The sequence below is a fragment of the Bos grunniens genome, chromosome 12 (assembly GCF_055505025.1).
Source record: "Bos grunniens cultivar Pamir isolate PY7600 chromosome 12, Bosgru_T2T1.0, whole genome shotgun sequence".
In the NCBI taxonomy this organism is placed as follows: Eukaryota; Metazoa; Chordata; class Mammalia; order Artiodactyla; family Bovidae; genus Bos; species Bos grunniens.
Window position 1 is genome coordinate 72,194,123 of NC_141176.1, and position 19,687 is coordinate 72,213,809.

The window sequence follows — 19,687 nt, forward strand, 5'->3', positions numbered from 1 at the left end:
AGTGAACTCTGGGAGTTGGTGATGGACAGGGAGGCCTGGCGTGCTGTGATTCATGGGGTCTCAAAGAGTCGAACACAACTGAGCAACTGAACTGAACTGAATGATAAAAGTAAATCTTGTGTAAAGAAAAACTGACATTTCTAATTAAGGCTTTTTTTCTTTTCTTTTAGGAAGGCACCAGAGTAGTTCAACCCATATTTTTGGGGAAAATGATTAGTTATGTTGAAAACTCTAATTCTGTCGCCTTGCACGAAGCCTACAGCTACGCGGCAGGGCTGAGCGCCTGCGTGCTCCTGTGGGCCGTTCTGCACCACTTGTACTTCTACCACATGCAGCATGTGGGGATGAGGCTGAGAGTAGCTGTGTGCCATATGATCTACCGCAAGGTGAGTGTCGCTTGGAACCATGGTGTGTTCCTCTCTTGAGGGATCAGGAACATTTGGGGAAAGTTCTCTGTAAATTACAAATTTTGTAACGGGTCATTTACACCTTCCTAGAGAAGCTTGCTTTTGCATCAAGCCAAGTTTGTTGTTGAAGCAAACTTTATCAATAAATAATGAAAACTTTTCTTTTGAGATCAAGAGTGGGCTGTCCTTGACAACTTTTAGTCATAGGCTGTCACATAATAACCACTAAATTTGTACTGTAAAATATTAAATTAATATTCAAGAATAAGTATGAAAAGTATCAAGTTGATTTTCAATGTCTTCATGCCCAAATCCCATAGTGCTGTTTATAGAAATTTTTTGTTGTCATTCATTAATGCCTTCAGTTACATCAAATTTGTATTTAAAAGTAAACTTCAGAGATTGGATCTATAAAACTATATCCAAAAGTAGAGAATGTATTTGATAAAGGGAATGATTCTAATTTTAAAAGACCCATCTAATTATATTCAATATAATTATCTTTGCTAGAGAAAAATATAAAGAGCATTCATGCTAAATATAGACTCACTCCTTATATTTTATAGATAATTTTTGTTAATGGTATGAAAGAAAATAGGATATTTGAGATGAAACTTGAAATTTTACATTGTTTTATTAATTCTAGAGAGAATTTGTTGCTCTTCATTTAAATTATTTTAATATAATATTTCCTTTTATTTTTAGTATGCATTGTAGCAGTTTTAATAAGAACTGATTTAATGTGTTTAGTGATTTTGTATTGAGGAATGCCATGAAATTATTCCATAGTTTACCCTTGTCTAAACTAGTGTAAAAAGAATAAGGCTTTCAGGTATCTTTACAAAGGTATTGCCACAGATATATCAGTGTCAGGAGCTGAAGGGCTCTGTATAAACTTGATCCTGGATATGTCTTTGCCTTAGACTGCTTAAAAAAAAATCCTTATTTGAATGTATTGTATCCTTGAAATTTTCAAAGAGAATAGATCTTAAATGTTCTCACCACACATGTTAAATAGGATAACTATATTGGGTAGTGGATACTTTAAGTGGTTTTACTACAGTAATCATTTCCCAGTGTGTATTTATACCAAAGTATCATGTTGTAACCTTAAACATATGCAATTTTTATTAATAAATAAAGTCCTCATTGAAAGATAAAACCAAGCAGCTTAAATTGAAAATATTGCTTCTTTTACCTGGCTGCTGCTTATCTAGAACTTCTGCTTATTCAGAATACTTTTTTCAGCAGAAAGTGAGATGTCTTCTCCTCATCTTTCCTTGAGCAGAGTCTTGTACTTTTCAGGATTGTGTGAAACTGGGGACCTGGCATCTCACTGTCTTATCTGACAACAACATCTGAACTGCTTTCCTTTTGGGTGATCTGCAAATTGCAGCTGTGCCCGCAAACTGCAGTCAGAGGTCTTCACTGTCATTCATCATCATCTTTGTTATTCTCTTGCGTCTTTAATCATTTAGGAGATGGATACTCAGATTTCCCCACAAATTGGCTAAATGTTTGTCTGTCCAGATCATACTTAACTCTCATAATAGTTGTGAAATTTTACCTGAACCGTGTTGTGAAACCTTAAGTTAGGTGTGAGGTGATGGTTTAGTGAAAGCTCACTCTTGGCTGCAAAGGTGAGCCATTGTCTACCTGTGTTTCTTCCTCTTTCCACCACACTTTGGAATCTTGCCTTCGGGAAATGTGATCTGACCTGGCACATTGGCTTATGTGAATGTAACTATCTCCCAAGAAGTTCATTTACTGCCTTGATTTTACCTAAATGTTGGCCCTATATGAAGTCAGGAATTATGGGGATTATAACATAGACATAAATTGAAATTCCAGAAACCTGGAAAAGACAAATTTCCTTATGCAGAGCCTTGCATCTAGAGTCCTACTGGGGTGCAGAAACAAGACACTTCTTTTCAGGTTACAGGTGGGCTGATTCTTTAGGGCACAGCTGGTGCTGCCGAGCAGCTCTGAAAGGCCCCTCTGAACTTCTGTGGTTCATGCTCAGGCCCCACTTCCTGATCCCTGGTCCTGGGGAGGAATCAGATTGGGTATTAGAAATGGAGTGGCTGCTAAGCCTGTAGCCATAGTTTGTTCTGACCATGGATTTCAGGCTGGGGCAGGTCTCCAGGCGGTCTCTAGGGCTGCACGTATTCCACTCCTAAAACGGCCCATTCAGCATTTTGTGCTCTTTGCAGCTGAATTTTGAATGTGAAGGAAGTGTTGTATATAAAAATGACTTGCCATTTATTGATACATTTCCACAGCTTTGGTAAAATTACCTTTGGCTTTTGATCATTGTTTGAATACTTTTTTCAGCAGAAAGTGAGATGTCTTCTCCTCATCTTTCCTTGAGCAGAGTCTTGTACTTTTCAGGATTGTGTGAAACTGGGGACCTGGCATCTCACTGTCTTGTCTGACAACAGCATCTGAGCTGCTTTCCTTCTGGGTGATCTGCAAATTGCAGCTGTGCCTGCAAACTGGATGAATGATTGAATCCAAGTCTCCAAATTTCTTTCCTAAGGCAACCTCTCCAGTCTTATCCAACTTGGCTAAAAATTACTTAGTTGGCTCCTAAGTCTAAACCTACACCCTTTAACCTTCAAACAGGTGCAAGTTCACTGAAGCAGGGGAATGGATTTTGCTTTTACCTCCTGCTCCTCCCTTTACTGTCCTTGTGGTTGGGGCTGCCGCCACACTGGGGAGTTAGAAGCTGAACAAGGCTCCCTAAAGCCCTGCTGTCAGGTGTCATCCTGCTCCTGCTGACACCACTCAAGACCCCTGGAACACATGCTCCATTGTGTTATATTCTAAGATGACTTGGTATCACCTTAGGAATCTGGATCTCTGTCTCCCTCTCTCGTTTCAGGCCCTTCGCCTGAGTAGCTCAGCCATGGGGAAGACCACCACAGGCCAGATAGTCAACTTGCTGTCCAACGATGTGAACAGATTTGACCAGGTAAGCTGCCCCTGAGGGATCCTCTTCCATTTCCTGTTCTTCTCACTGGATTCAGCTTATTGGGATACCAGGTGACAGGGTTTGGTGTCAGCCAGGGTTCTGTTGAGGATGTAAGACAAAGGTTCTATTTATCCAAATTTCACTTCTCTGTGTGCAATCTCAATGTAATTATATGTATTGTTTCATAAGTGAGAGTTTTGTTTTTCTAATAATAAATGGCAGCAGTGTTCTTGCCCAGCTTGGTTAGTGTCCTAAGGGGTCCTCTTGGAGTGGCTCTTCTTGGCACATGGTGTAGGTGTTGATGAACTGTCTTCCTCCTCCTCTAGGTGATGAAGGCCTGGTGGTCAGGGATTGTTTTTTCCCCTGCACCCTGTTCAGTGCCTGCTGCATAGGGAGCCTTCAAGTGGGTGGTCCCCAGACACAACCTCCTCTCTGCTGTCCCCACACACTCTTTTTTCCACTGACCTTAAGCATAGATCACATGACCATAACATCTTAGCTGTTGGTCAGATCTGTGTTGTAGTAGACACTTCTCTTTCCAGTATTCATTCATCAAACATGAAGTAAGGCCCCTACTCACTTTCAGGGATGAATAAAGCTTAGTTTCTGCCCTATAGAAGCCACAGTCTATCAAGGAGGTAAATATACAAGTAATTACTGGAGAGAGCAGTAGGTACCATAATACAGGCTTTCCTGGGATGCTGGGGAGCCCAGTGGAGATGGGGGCTAAGCTCTGGGGTGGAGAGCATTTGGAGAAGCCCTGAGCTCATCTGTGTTGTAGTCAAAATCCACATCTTCCTTCATTGCTGCTGGTCTGATTCTCCTGGGACATACCTGAAGTCAGCCCTGTGCTGCCCTGAAACAGTGTCATCTAGGGTGGACACTTGGATTTCTGCTTTAGCAGGTTAAAAACCCAATAGAGATCATTTCTATTTAGGTTTCTGTCTGTTCCTTCAGAGCATATTGTTTCTATACTCTGTTCTTAATGGGTTTTATACCATCCCAAAGAGAGGCTATGCTAAAGAATGCTCAAACTACTGCACAATTGCACTCATCTCACATGCTAGTAAAGTAATGCTCAAAATTCTCCAAGCCAGACTTCAGCAATACATGAACTATGAAATTCCAGGTGTTTAATCTGATTTTAGAAAAGGCAGAGGAAACACAGATAAAATTGCCAACATCTGCTGGATCATCAAAAAAGCAAGAGAGTTCCAGAAAAACATCTATTTCTGCTTTATTGACTATGCCAAAGCCTTTGACTGTGTGGATCACAACAAACTGTGGAAAATTCTTCAAGAGATGGGAATACTGGACCACCTGACCTGCCTCTTAAGAAACCTGTATGCAGGTCAGGATGCAACAGTTAGAACTGGACATGGAACAATGGACTGTTTTCAAATAGGAAAAGGGGTATGTCAAGGCTGTATATTGTCACCCTGCTTATTTAACTTACATGCAGAGTACATCATGAGGAACACTGGGCTGGAAGAAGCACAAGCTGAAATCAAGATTGCTGGGAGAAATATCAATAACCTCAGATATGCAGATGACACTACCCTTATGGCAGAAAGTGAAGAAGAACTAAAGAGCCTCTTGATGAAACTGAAAGAGGAAAGTGAAAAGTTGGTTTAAAGCTCAACATTCAGAAAACTAAAATCATGGTATCCAGTCCCATCACTTCATGGCAAATACAGTGGCTGATTTTATTTTTGGGGGGTCCAAAATCACTGCAGATGATGACTGGAGCCATAAAATTAAAAGACGCTTACTCCTTGGAAAGAAAGTTATGACCGACCTAGACAGCAGATTAAAAAGCAGAGACATTACTTTGTCAACAAAGGGCTGTCTAGTCAAGGCTATGGTTTTTCCAGTGGTCATGTATGGATGTGAGAGTTGGACTATAAAGAAAGCTGAGTGCCGAATAATTGATGCTTTGGAACTGTGGTATTGGAGAAGACTCTTGAGAGTCCCTTGGACTGCAAGGAGATCCAACCAGTCCATCCTAAAGGAGATCAGTCCTGGGTCTTCATTGGAAGGACTGATGTTGAAGCTGAAACTCCAATACTTTGCCCACCTCATGCGAAGAGCTTACTCATTTGAAAAGACCCTGATGCTGGGGATGATTGAAGGCAGGAGGAGAAGGGGATGACAGAGAATGAGATGGTTGGATGGCATCACCGACTCAATGGACATGAGTTTGGGTTGGCTGTGGGAGTTAGTAATTTACAGGGAAGCCTGGTGTGGTGTGGTTCGTGGGGTCACAAAGAGTAGGACAGGACTGAGCGACTGAACTGAACTGAACTGAAAAAGGCTTTGTCTTTCTCTTCTAAGGTAACGATGTTCTTGCACTATCTGTGGGTGGGGCCACTGCAGGCTGTTGCAGTGACCGCCCTGCTCTGGATGGAAATAGGAATATCATGTCTTGCCGGGATGGTGGTTCTCATTATTCTTCTGCTTTTGCAAAGCTGCTTCGGGAAGTTGTTTTCATCACTCCGGTAAGAGAAACACTTCTTTTAAAAATTGATAATGCATAATTGGTAACATCCATAGTCTGCTTGATGGTTTTGTTCAAAAACAAGATAAATGCCTTCTCTTGTCTCTTCTTTGTGTGAGTTGTAGACCCTACAGGCTTAGCCAGTGGAGGCTCCAGCCTTAAACTGAAGACTAGTCCTAAAACAGGAACAGGAAAGGCATTCACTGGGTCCTCTTGGCACCGTGTCTGAAAAAGTAGAGTGTCCTTCAGCAGAATTTACCCATGTCCAAGTTATTTAAATATTGGTAAATAGTAATAACCTTGTAGCCCCATTTCTCACTGCATATATTTTTGTTATGTTTGTGTTGGAGCCTTTCAGGTATTTATTCATGTTTCCATTAAGTTATAAGCACCCCCAGGGCCAGGCTGATCTTCACTGTGTCTTCATGAAGCCCCACAGTCACAGCAGCACATGTGACAGAAAAGTGGCTGGTGGTGAAGAGCCTTCTGCTGCTGAGTTAGACTGAAGCAGGTCCCAGAGGGTTGGAGGTGGGTGGTTGTCAGGTGATGGAGACGTTGTGCTATTTGAAGGTCATTGAGTTCTTGTGTTTGTTGTGTGTGTGCAGTTCCGTGCTTGGTGTCTTTCTTTATTTGGAATTTCCTTTCCTATCTTTGCTGGAGAGAGAGATACTCCCTATCCTTCGAGGCCCTGTTCCAGTGCTACCAGGTCTCTGAAGCTCTTTTTGTTCTCCTTTCCTGGTGGAATTAACAGCTCCATCTTTTCTGCTCCCCAGAACTTCTCTTCTATTTTATTACAGCACAGACTCTGTCTTCCTGGGTGTCTTTGTGTCTCCCTACCTGACCATGACCTCTTTGAGCAGATGGTTTGTATCTGACACATTTCAGATCTTTCTTAGCCGATGCTGCACATTCTCCAAGTTACTTCTTAAAATGGACTGAATGGTTGACTTCCTAGTTGAAGCCTTTTTCTCCATTTATACTTTGAGTAGGACTTGCCTGTGTTCTAAGTGCAAAAGGGCTGTAGAGAATAATTTTATTCCTAGCCCTGCCCCCATGCCCACTCCTGCTGCTGCTGCTGAGGAAAGCTGGGCTGTGGTCACTAAGGCTCATCTCACATCTGTCCCCTCAGGAGTAAGACCGCTGCTCTCACAGACAAGAGGATCAGGACCATGAGTGAAGTCATAACTGGCATCAGAACAATAAAAATGAATGCTTGGGAAAAGTCATTTATAGACCTTATTACCAGACTGAGAAGGTAAGTTTATATATATAGATATCACTGCATATTTTCATGCTTTATTTCCTATTCTGTTGGATACTTTAGATGTCTTGCCAAAGAAGTGTTTAAGTTCATCTTCACATTAAGGTGAACTTAAATACTAACTATTCACTGCATCCCCTACATTTTGCAGGAGGGTTAAGAATAATGGAGATATCATTTAACCTGCCCTTTCATTTGCCATCTTTTCAAAGGAAAAAAAAGTATATGCTTCTTACTTACATAGAAATTAAATTCTAAGTAGTTTTTAATACCTCAAATCCCAATAAGCAATGCTTTTAACATAGTATTTGAGACAATGACATTCAAACTAAAATTGTAATTTATGGTGATGGCTGATAACCAGGAAGATTATAGAGACTTGGTATACTTGTATTGAGCCAAACTGTATGAGTCAGTATTGTTTGTTGTTGCTGTGCTTAGTCCCTCAGTCGGATCAGACTCCTTGTGACCCCATGGGCTGTAGCTCGCCAGGCTTCTCTGGCCATGGAACTTCCCAGGCAGGAATTCTGGAGTGGGTTGCCATTTCCTCCTCCAGAGGATCTTACAGACCCAGGGATTGAACCTATGTCTCCTGCATTGGAGGTGGATTGTTTACCACCATGAAAGCTCATAAATCACTAGTATTCAATTCAAATGAAGCTATGAATATACTGTCCCTTTTGTTCTGCTTCATGTTTTTAGACTGTTTTTCCATCTTTCATTTAAATACCTGGTGAGCATTTCTCTGACCCCACCTTGTCACCTCTCACTTTGCACCTTTGCAGAGCCCATCTTCCTTCTACTCTGGCCTCCAAGCCTGACTCCAGCTCATCTTCAGGGTCCACATGTGTGTGACTTGCCTTGACTCCACTGCTCCGAGTTACATATCCCAGCTCTGGGCTCCCTTGGGGCCTGTGATGACCGTCTCTGTCTATTGTCTCCTAATTTTGTCGTTGCTAGTTCTCTTCTCCCATAAGTTCATGAGCACCTGGAGGGGACAGGCTGTGTCTTTCTGTGAGGAGCCTGGCACAGATTTGTTATTATGAAAGTTTGTTGAATGAATGTTCAGACCCCGTCGGATTGACCCAAAAATGTTTGAAATTGTGACAGAAAGCCTCATACTTGAAAGAGTGAAGTGGGGATGAAGTGTGTGGTCCTGGTGTCAGCCAGACCCCTGAGTGTGCACTATGCTAATGTCTCCATGATGTGAGGGATGGTTTATCTCAATCTGTGTCCATTCCCTAGAAAGGGGCCACTTACACAGGGCACTGAAATCATGTCTTGTATGCTGATGTTTCTTATAAAACCTTTGTCCTACTTTCTTTTTACAGTAAGGAAATTTCCAAGATTCTGAAAAGTTCCTACCTTAGAGGCATGAATTCGGCATCATTTTTCACTGTGAGCAAAATCATGATTTTTGTCACCTTCATCACCAATGAGCTCCTTGACAACCTGATCTCAGCCAGCCAAGTGTTTGTGGTGGTGATGCTGTTCGAGGCTCTGCGGTTCTCGAGCACCCTCTACTTCCCCATGGCCATCGAGAAGGTGTCAGAGGCCGTCGTCAGCATCCAAAGAATCAAGGTTTAGTGAAAAATAACTTTTTTAAGTTATAGGTGGATTTTACCTAAAATACCTCTTTTATGTGGTGTCACTGTGTGCCAGTTAGAAGAGATTTAACTCTTTCAGTGCCAAGCTGGCAGTCTTTCCAAAATGTATGTATTCCCCTCTTTTCTTAGGTAAAGTGCGTTAAAAGTACTGTAAGATCCATGCTTGTTTAGGACCAGTAGTATAGTCAGCACAGGCTCTTGACATGCAGTGATGACTGCAGGATGATTAGAATGTCTAAAAGCAGGAGAAGTGAACAGATACATCTCCTGTGCTGACTGGAATGACTAGGTGCTCAATAAATTTAATTCTTCACATAGGGCATAATTTTCCTTTTCTTTATTTTTTGTTTGAAAGTGAGGTGTTTCTATTCTAATGTATACAGATTGAGTATTGATGTCTTGGTTACATGCTTAAGATGAAACTGGAACTGGATTCTGTCTAGACCAGATATATAACATATACATTACTCTCCAAGGCCCTCAGTCTTTTTAATCAATAGAAGTTGATAACAGGCCAGATGAGAAATTCAAGCAAGGCTTCACTGAGGCTTGTGCTGCAGCACAAAGTATGAAAACAAGAAACTGATGGCCCATTGACGCTTTGAGAAAAGTGGGCTGGTTCCTTAAGTGGGGTGAAGGTAGGGGAGGATTGGTGGTTTGAGCCGCAGGGGTGACTTATGTGGTCTGCTCACCATCTTGTAGGTGCCATGTGCCAAGATCGTGCACAGTTCCCTGCTTTGCTCCCAGCAGCTCAGAAATGCCAGTTAGCTTGTGGTATTTTTGTATCTTATTGTTTGTGATTGCCTTTGCATGTGTGCAGGTATGTTTAGTCCCTTAGGATTTCTTTGTATTTTGTTGCTCAAGGAGATGTTTGTCCAGATGCAAGCACTCCTGTAGAGGGTTCCAGGTCCCAGCCTGTCTCATCACCTTTTACTTGTTGCTGTGTCAGCTTAGACTGTGTAAGGCTGTAGCCATGAAGTCAGTGGTTGGATGGTTTGAACAGCCATGCAGTCTGTTCCTTCCTTTAGCTGATGCCCTCGATGGGCTGACTGTGCAAGGCTAGGTCTTAGCTGGAGTTGGGACTGTAAAAACACATGAATGATGTAGTGTCTCCCCTCTGTGTGACTTAGTATTCCTCAGGGGATTCAGAGGTAGGGAGGGCAGTGCCATCTGGGGATGTGCTGAGCTGGTTTCAGTAGGGTTAGTATTTGAGATGGATCAGAAGGGTGGGTGGGGTCAGTACTCAGGGTGTCCAGGCAGAGGCGGCGTGGGGAGCGTGGGCTTAGGTGCAGGTGAGCCACTGGGGTGGCGGTGGGGGGGCGGTGGTCAGGGTGTTAAGCTTGTGGACACTATCTGAGGGGCTGTAAGGCGATCAGGAGGGAGTGTCTTGGGGTGGGGTCAGTGATGTTGGGGAGGACTGGGGAAGGAAACAGCAAAAGAAAAGTTGCATTATTGAAATAACTAATAGTGAGTAAGATTCTGAAATTATGTTGTTTCAAGATGAAAAGAGAGTTGGAAGAGAGATGAATTGTGTCAGAACAGGCGATAGTGGTGGGGAGAGAGAACTCAAGCTGCAGTGGTTGAAAGCCAGCAAACGTGTCCTCAGACCACTCTCTGTCCATCCCTCCTCCTGATGGACATGGGCTCCGGGCGGATAGGAGTCACTGTGCTCAGTGATAGGTTCTCCGTGAGCTAGGATGAGTGGAGGAAGGAATTAATGAAAGCATCTTCCACCAGCTGATATTTGACAGAAATGCAAGGATCCTGTCTTTCTTTTCCCGCACAAGGGTTTTCACATTCAGTTTTGACCAGTTCTTCTTTTTAAGTACAAGTTTGCAATCACATTTATGACTCTGAGGCACAATAGATGGGGTGTCAAGATGTTTAAGGTAGTAGATTACTATTTATGTGTCATTTTCTTTCTCAAACATCCTCACATGCTTGTTTCAGTTTTTCCTGTGGGTCCTGTGGGATTTGGTTTACCTGTGGGTCCCAGAGGTACCCATGCTAAAGCTGCTTACAGAGGTCATTTGTTTTTCTCTCATGCAAGAATCCTTGTGAGGCTCTGTATGGGTTTCCTGGGGCTGCGGATACAAAATACCACAAAACATGTGGCTTAAAACCACAGGAATGTTTTGTTTCGCAGTCCTGGAGGCTAGAAGTCTGAAATCAGGTTATCAGCAGAGTCAGGATCCCTCTGAAACTGATAAGGGAGCATCCTTTCTTGTCTCTGCTAACTCTGAGTGGTTGCAGGCAAACCTTGGTGTTCCTTGGCTTGAAAGCTATCACCCCAGCCTCTATCTCCATCATCAGGTAGCTGTTTTTTGTGTGTCTATCTGTCTCTGCATTTCTCATAAGGACTCCAGTCATATTGGATTCAGGGCCCACCCTACTCCACTGTGATCTTCCTTTAATTGATTACATTTCCAACAACCAAATTTCCAAATAAAGTCACATTTTGAGCTAACTGGAGTTAGGATGTATCTTTTATGTGGTGATACAACTCTTCCCATAACAAGTCTCATGGTTAGTGTGAACCTCCGTGGTGTTGGGACCCAGACTCTTTCTCTCTTCTTATGTTACTCCACTGCATGTGACCTTGACCCCGCTGGCAGCCCCCAAGGCCCAGGCTGGGATGGAGGAAGGTCCTGGTTGTTGTCACTCTCCACTGCCCTGGATTTAGTCACGTGGCTGCTCCTGTCTGCTTGGGAGCCTCGAGACAGAGGGAGGGCCTCCTTCCAGGCTGCCACATGCAGGTAAAATCCAGGGTTTGTTACCTCAGAAGAACAAGAGCAGATTTCAAGGACAGCCAGCAGTCTCTGCCTCTTGTTCACAGTTTTGGGGACCTTGGGGAGTGGGAGTGGTCTAAGTTGTTTGTTCAGTTTCTCTATTGCTCTAGCTTTTCTCATTGAATTATATCTAGCATTTGCAAGGCAAGAGGGAATTTTCTTGTATGTGTTTGTCAGCTTTGTAGCAATTTATAAGACTTTGTTTTATTCAGCTACTTTGCATCAGTTAGTTGCAAAGTGGTGTAGAAGATAACAAAAAGTGAGAGGTGCAGCCATTCCTGCTGTGGAGGAAAGAGGGCATGGACTAAGAAGAGGCAGTGATTGTGAAAAGATGCTTGTGAAATATTTTTTAAGACATAGAAACTTACACAGTTTTCTTTTTAGAATGATGACTTAGTAATAGTTAATGACAAGCAGTGATGTGGTATTGACACACACGAGGGGAAAGCAGAGTGTACAGGGTTTGCACTCAGAGTCTCTGTCGTTGGTCTTGTGTTCCCAGCCTGTCCTGTGCCACCTGCTTCCTGACGGCCTAGGGAGGGCCTTCCTCTCGGTGTTCTAGCAGTGTTGCATGGTGCTTGGCACCTGGTGGGATTCAGTTAGTATTTATGAAATAATTTCCTACCAGCTCACCTGTTGATTGTTGGTAACACAAAAGTAAAACAATAAAAATGTCCAGGTTCTAAATGTATTGGAGTTTGAAGCCACATTTTCTTCTTAGAGAGGAACCAATACAGTTGTTGAGAAAGTAACAAAGATAACCTCATGGCCAGGAATTCTTATTTATTTATTTTATACACACACACAAACACACAGACACACACACATACGTACTCTATATATGTGTGTATATGCTATGTTATATATATATATATATATGCTATACTCTATTATATACTTAGTTGTACATATAATAATGATACATTACATACTATATACTATTTAATATTTCTTATGTGAACCAAGACCTAATAAAATACAGCTGTAAAATGATAGGTAGGTATAAATGATAGGTATAAAACTTTTTATTGCCAATTCCAGAGAAGCACTTGTTTTGTTTGTGCTTTGTTCCTGCAGTATAAACAATCTATGTTTTGCTTTTTTTCTGTAGAACTTTTTGTTACTTGATGAGATAACACAGTGCTACCCTCTGCTGCCATCAGATGGTAAAACAATCGTGGATGTGCAAGCTTTTACAGCTTCTTGGGAAAAGGTAAGAAACTTTGCTTTCCAAAATTATGACTGCTAAAAGATAGCTGTGACATAGATTTATTAGAGAAATTTGAGATTTTATATATACTGTAAAATGTGACTTGCTCATTTACTTATAATATATTATAAAAATTCTCAGAATCAGGGATGAGGTTTGCAATGAATGGAGATTAAGTGTAAAATCAGCCTGAGGCATTTGACATGTTACTCGTTTTCTCATTTTCAAGAGAGCTTTCAGTGTATTAGCACATGTTGAACTTGAAGTATATAAATTCTTCTTTTTAATTTTTAGTTTATTTTTCATCATGTTTTATTACAGAGTACTAAATATAATTCCCTGTGCTATACAATAGGATCAACTTAAACAAAAGATATAGAGCACAAATAGCTTTTCTTGAAAACCCAGATCTAATATTTTGAGCTGAAGTGTGAAGTGTCAGTTGCTTCTCTTGTCTCTGAGTCTTTGTGACCCCCTGGACTGTAGCCCACCAGGCCCCTCTGTCCATGGGGATGGATGCCCACTCCAGCATTTCTGTTGTTGTTGTTCAGTTGCTCAGTCTTGTCCAAATCGTATCGACTCCATAAACTGCAGCATGCCAGACTCCCTTGTGCATCACCAACTCCAGGAGCTTGCTCAAACTCATGTCCATCGAGTCATTGATGCCATCCAACCATCTCATCTTCTGTTGTCCCCTTCTTCTCCTGCCTTCAGTCTTTCCCAGCATCAGGGTCTTTTCTAATGAGTCTACTCTTCGCATCAGGTGGCCGAAGTATTAGTTTCAGCTTCAGCATCAGTCCTTCCAATGAATATGCAAGATTGATTTCCTTTAGGATTGACTTGTTTGATCTCCTTGCTGTTCAAGGGACTCTCAAGAGTCTTCTCTAACACCACAGTTCAAAAGCATCAATTCTTCAGTGCTCAGCCTTCTGTATGGTGAAAACTCTCACATCCATACATGACTACTGGAAAAACCATAGCTTTGATTAGATAGATGGGCCTTTATCAGCAAAGTAACATCTTTGCTTTTCAATATACAGTCTAGGTTTGTCATAGCTCTTGTGCCAAGGAGCAAGCATCTTTGAATTTCATGGCTGCAGTCACTGTCTGAAGTGATTTTGGAACACAAGAAAATAAAATCTGTCACTGTTTCCACTTTCTATTTGCCATGAAGTGATGGGACCAGATGCCATGATCTTAGTTGTTCAAATGTTGAGTTTTAAGCCAACATTCACTCTTTTTCACTCTCCTCTCTCACCTTCATCAAGAGGCTCTTTAGTTCTTCTTCATTCTCTGCCATTAAGTGGCATCATCTGCATGTTTGAGATTATTGATATTCTATCAGAATTCTAGATTCCATTTTGTGATCATCTAGCCGTTTGCATCATATAATCTGTATAAAAGTTAAACAAGTAGGGTGACCATATACAGCTTTGACATACTCCTTTCCTGATTTTGAACCAGTCTGTTGTTGCATGTCCAGTTCTAACTGTTGCTTCTTGACCTGCATTCAGGTTTCTCAGAAGGCAAGTAATGTGGTCTGGTGTTCCCATCTCTAGAAGAATTTTCCACAGTTTGTTGTGATCCACACAGTCAAAGGCTTTAGTCAATGAAGCAGAAGTAGATGTTTTTCTGGAATGACCTTGCTTTTCTGTGATCTAACAGATGTCAGCAATTTGATCTCTGGTTCCTCTGCCTTTTCTAATTCCAGCTTATACATCTGAAAGATCTCAGTTTACATACTGCTGAAGCCTAGCTTGAAGAATTTTGAGCAATACTTTGCTAGCACATGAAATGAGTGCAATTGGGTGGTAGTTGGAAAAAAAGAAGGAAACTTCCTAAAGTGAACTAAAGCTACCTCAAATCCCCAAAGAGATAAAATTTGATGAAGAGGTCTCCAGGACACAATATCTTATAATAGGAAAAGGAAAAATATGGGTTATATTTTGCATATCAATTATGTTGATTATTGTTATATTTTCCACTTTCTAAAAAAAAATTGTGTTACTTTATTAAAATGGGTAAATTAAATACAAAACTTTAATTTGTAGGCATCAGAGACCCCAACCCTACAAGGACTTTCCTTTACTGTCAGACCTGGTGAACTATTAGCTGTGGTTGGACCTGTGGGAGCAGGAAAGGTAAGTTAATGATGTCTTTTGTCAGCTTGATGCAACACCACAGCTCCTGTTAAATTCTCAGAATAGATCCCAGATCTGTGTGTGACTCAGTTTGAATTGAGTGTATCTAGAATAGTGTCTCTCTAGGTGTGTTCATGGAACATTCATTTTACAAGAATGTTTCATGGCGAAATAAATCAGGATAAATGTACACCATCTTTTCGTTCTTGGTGCTTCCCGTTTCCCAGCTAGGAACTGCCTGTGCGGAATTTGGATGTCTCAGTGAAGAAAAGTATTTATGTGACAGCTGTTCTGGATTAAATTAAATTAAATTAGACTTAAATTGAGAAAGTGGGGGAAACCAATAGACCATTCAGGTATGACCTAAATCAAATCTCTTATGGAACTGGAAGTGAGAAATAGATTTAAGGGACTAGATCGAACAGACAGAGTGCATGACGAACTATGGATGGAAGTTCGTGACTTTGTACAGGAGACAGGGATCAAGACCATCCCCAAGAAAAATAAATGCAAAAAAGCAAAATGGCTGTCTGAGGAGGCATTGCAAATAGCTGTGAAAAGAATAGAAGCAAAAAGCAAAGGAGAAAGGGAAAGATAAACCCATTTGAATGCAGAGTTCCAAAGAATAGCAAGGAGAGATAAGAAAGCCTTCCTTATCAATCAATGCAAACAAATAGAGGAAAACAATAGAATGGGAAAGACTAGAGATCTCTTCAAGAAAATTAGATATACCAGGGGAACATTTCATGCAAAGATGGACTTGATAAAGGACATAAATGATAGGGATCTAACAGAAGCAGAAGATATTAAGAAGAGATGGCAAGAATACACAGAAGAACTGTACAAAAAAGATCTTCATGATCCAGATAATCATGATGATGTGATCACTCACCTAGAGCCAGACATAATGGAATCTGAAGTCAAGTGGGCCTTAGGAAGCATTATTACAAACAAAGCTAGTGGCGGTTTTGGAATTCCAGTTGAGCTCTTTCAAATCCTAAAAGATAATGCTTTGAAAGTGCTGCACTCAATATGTCAGCAAATTTGGAAAACTCAGCAGTGGCCACAGGACTGGAAAAGGTCAGTTTTCATTCCAATCCCAAAGAAAGGCAATGCCAAAGAATGCTCAAACTACCACACAATTGCACTCATCTTATACGCTAGTAAAGTAATGCTCCCAATTCTCCAAGCCAGGCTTCAGCAATACGTGAACCGTGAACTTCCAGATGTTCAAGCTGGTTTTGGAAAAGGCAGAGGAAACAGAGATCAAATTGCCAACATGTGCTGGATCATGGAAAAAGCAAATGAGTTCCAGAAAAAACATCTACTTCTGCTTTCTTGACTATGCCAAAGCCTTTGACTGTGTGGATCACAATAAACTGTGGAAAATTCTGAAAGAGATGGGAATAACAGACCACCTGACATGCCTCCTGAGAAACCTGTATGCAGGTCAGGAAGCAACAGTTAGAACTGGACATGGAACAACAACTGGTTCCAAATCAGATAAGGAGTACTTCAAGCCTGTATATCTTCATCCTGCTTATTTAACTTGTATGCAGAGTACATCATGAGAAACATTGGGCTGGAAGAAGCACAAGCTGGAATCAAGATTGCTGGCAGAAATATCAATAACCTCGGATATGCAGATGACACCACCCTTATGGCAGAAAGTGAAGAGGAACTAAAGAGCCTCTTGATGAAAGTGAAAGAGGAGAGTGAAAAGTTGGCTTAAAGCTCAACATTCAGAAAACTAAGATCATGGCATCCAGTCCCATCACTTCATGGGAAACAGATGTGGAAACAGTGGAAACAGTGTCAGACTTTATTTTTGGGGGCTCCAAAATCACTGCAGATGGTGATTGCAGCCATGAAATTAAAAGATGCTTACTCCTTGGTAAGAAAATTATGACGAACCTAGACAGCAGATTAAAAAGCAGAGACATTACTTTGTTAACAAAAGTCCATCTAGTCAAGGCTATGGTTTTTCCAGTGGTCATGTATGGATGTGAGAGTTGGACTGTGAAGAAAGCTGTGTGCCAAAGAATTGTTGCTTTTGAATTGTTGTGTTGGAGAAGACTCTTGAGAGTCCCTTGGACTGCAAGGAGGTCCAACCAGTCCATCCTAAAGGAGATCAGTCCTGGGTGTTCATTGGAAGGACTGAAGTTGAAGCTGAAACTCTAATACTTTGGCCACCTGATGGGAAGAGCTGACTCATTGGGAAAGACCCTGATGCTAGGAAAGATTGAAGGCAGGAGAAGGGGATGACAGAGGATGAGATGGTTGGATTGCATCACAGACTCAATGGACATCAGTTTGGGTAAACTCTGTGAGTTGGTGATGGACAGGCAGGCCTGATGTGCTGTGGTTCATGGGGTTACAAAGAGTCAGACATGACTGAGCAGCTGAACTGATACTGTTCAGGATAGACAGAGACAATGGGGACTTCTTTTCATCTTAGTGGCCCTTCCAGGATATCTGGAGATCATAAAGGCTCTTCCCAGAAGCTTTGAGCATTTCCTCCTATGACTTGACATGATCCCATCAGTGTATGTGTAATGAATGTGCAGCCATGTGCTGGAGATAAAGGTACAGAAGTGAGCAAGACCCTGACTCTCTGCCTTTCAGAGGCAATCAGGTTGTGGGGTGAAACAGATATGCAGTCATATTATTTCAGCCCAGTGTCATGAGCACTCAGATGGTGTGGATACACACACGCCACATCTGTGCGATGTTGAAGATTGAAATGAAAGGTGCACATACACTTGGTCTGAAACAACAAAATACAGAAACCTAATGTGGGATGTGGGCTTCCCTGGTGGCTCAGTGGTAAAATAATCCCCTGCTAATGCAGGAAACACAGGTTCGGTCCCTGGTCTGGGAAGTTCCCACCTCCCAGTTGTGGAACAACTAATCCCGTGCACCACAACTGTTGGGCCTCTGCTCTGGGGCCTGAAGCTGCAACAACTGAGCCCACGGGCCACAACTGCTGAAGCCTGCCCACTAGAGCCTCAACAAGAAAACCCTCATGCACTGCAATGATGACCCAGTGCAAGCAAAAATAAATAAAATTAAGAATTGTGGTATGGCAGAAACAGATACAACATTGTAAAAAAAAAATGAAAAAGATAAAAGAACTAAAAATAAATAAAATTATTTTTAAAAATGTGGGATGTGTACATGAAAGGGTGCTGATTTCCTCTGTCATGGACTTTTGGTCTGTAGACACAAATTACTTGAGAGTTCTTCAGTTGGCTATATTCTTCACACATAGCTTTTTAAGAACAAGTGTTTGTCAAGTAAAGGATACCAGATGCAGGAACAATTGCACTGAATATCAGATATATCAAATACACATCCTGCAGGGCTCTACTAAAGAAGGATGTTGCTGCTGCTGCTACTGCGGCTAAGTTGCTTCAGTTGTGTCCAAATCTGTGTGACCTCATGGACGGCAGCCCACCAGTCTCCCCCTTCCCTGGGATTCTCCAGGCAAGAAAACTGGAGTGGGTTTCCATTTCCTTCTCCAATGCATGAAAGTGAAAAGTGAAAGTGAAGTCACTCAGTCATGTCCAACTCTTAGCAACCCCATGGACTGCAGCCTACCAGGCTCCTCCGTCCATGGGGTTTTCAGGCCAAAGTACTGGAGTGGGTTGCCATTGCCTTCTCCGAGAGAAGGATGTTAAACATTCTCAATTATTCTTTGCTAAGTAGAATTTCATCTGGGGGGATACTCGAGCAGAGTAGACTGTTTATACTATTAATATATTCCTTATCAGTCATTTTCATTGACCATTAGTGTTATTTTCACTTTTTTTGTTGTTGTTGTTTTGGTCTCAACTGTGAGGGCTGTACTTTATCCTGTTGAAAGAAAGGGTTCTATCATGTATCAAGTGCCAGGGTGGGTCAGCTGTGCTGTGGGGCGTGTTCCATCCTGAGTGCACCCTGTTCACGTGTGTGTGTTGCCATCTGTTTCAGTCGTCACTGCTAAACGCTCTGCTGCGGGAGCTGCCCCCGAGCCAGGGACAGGTCAGCGTGCATGGGAGGATCGCATATGTTTCTCAGCAGCCCTGGGTGTTTCCAGGGACTGTAAAGAGTAACATTTTATTTGGGAAGAAATATAAAGAAGACAGATATGAAGAAGTAATAAGGGCTTGTGCTTTGGAAAAGGTGAGTAATGACTTCTGTGTTGCATATACTTGAATTTCATTTTTTTAATATAAATTTATTTATTTTAATTGGGGGTTTATTACTTTACAATATTGTATTGGTTTTGCCATACATCAACATGAATCCACCACAGGTATACACGTGTTCCCCATCCTGAACCCTCCTCCCACCTCCCTCCCCATACCATCCCTCTGGGTCATCTCAGTGCACCAGCCCCAAGCATCCAGTATCATGCATTGAACCTGGACTGGCGATTCATTTCATATATGATATTATACATGTTTCAATGCCATTCTCCCAAATCATCCCACCCTATCCCTCTCCCACAGAGTCCAAAAGATTGTTCTATACATCTGTATCTCTTTTGCTGTCTCGTATACAGGGTTATCATTACCATCTTTCTAAATTCCATATATATGCATTAATATACTGTATCAGTGTTTTTCTTTCTGGCTTACTTCACTCTGTATAATAGGCTCCAGTTTCATCCACCTCATTAGAACTGATTCAAATGTATTCTTTTTAATGGCTGAGTAATACTCCATTGTGTATATGTACCAAAGCTTTCTTATCCATTCATCTGCTGATGGACATCTAGGTTGCTTCCATGTCCTGGCTATTATAAACAGCACTTCGA

General features: G+C 41.7%; 1 protein-coding gene across 3 annotated transcripts in view; it reads left to right on the plus strand.

The window, feature by feature from the left end:
• The window catches only part of LOC147361883 (ATP-binding cassette sub-family C member 4-like), a 228,636-nt gene that overhangs the window by 18,414 nt on the left and 190,535 nt on the right, over positions 1-19,687 (plus strand). For all 3 annotated transcript variants that reach the window (XM_086328631.1, XM_086328629.1, XM_086328630.1), the window contains exons 4-11: positions 171-386; positions 3,292-3,381; positions 5,716-5,879; positions 7,008-7,133; positions 8,471-8,720; positions 12,647-12,748; positions 14,797-14,886; positions 18,859-19,050. In XM_086328631.1, coding sequence (XP_086184757.1) covers positions 171-386; positions 3,292-3,381; positions 5,716-5,879; positions 7,008-7,133; positions 8,471-8,720; positions 12,647-12,748; positions 14,797-14,886; positions 18,859-19,050 — 1,230 coding nt within the window. The remainder of the gene's footprint in view (positions 1-170; positions 387-3,291; positions 3,382-5,715; positions 5,880-7,007; positions 7,134-8,470; positions 8,721-12,646; positions 12,749-14,796; positions 14,887-18,858; positions 19,051-19,687) is intronic.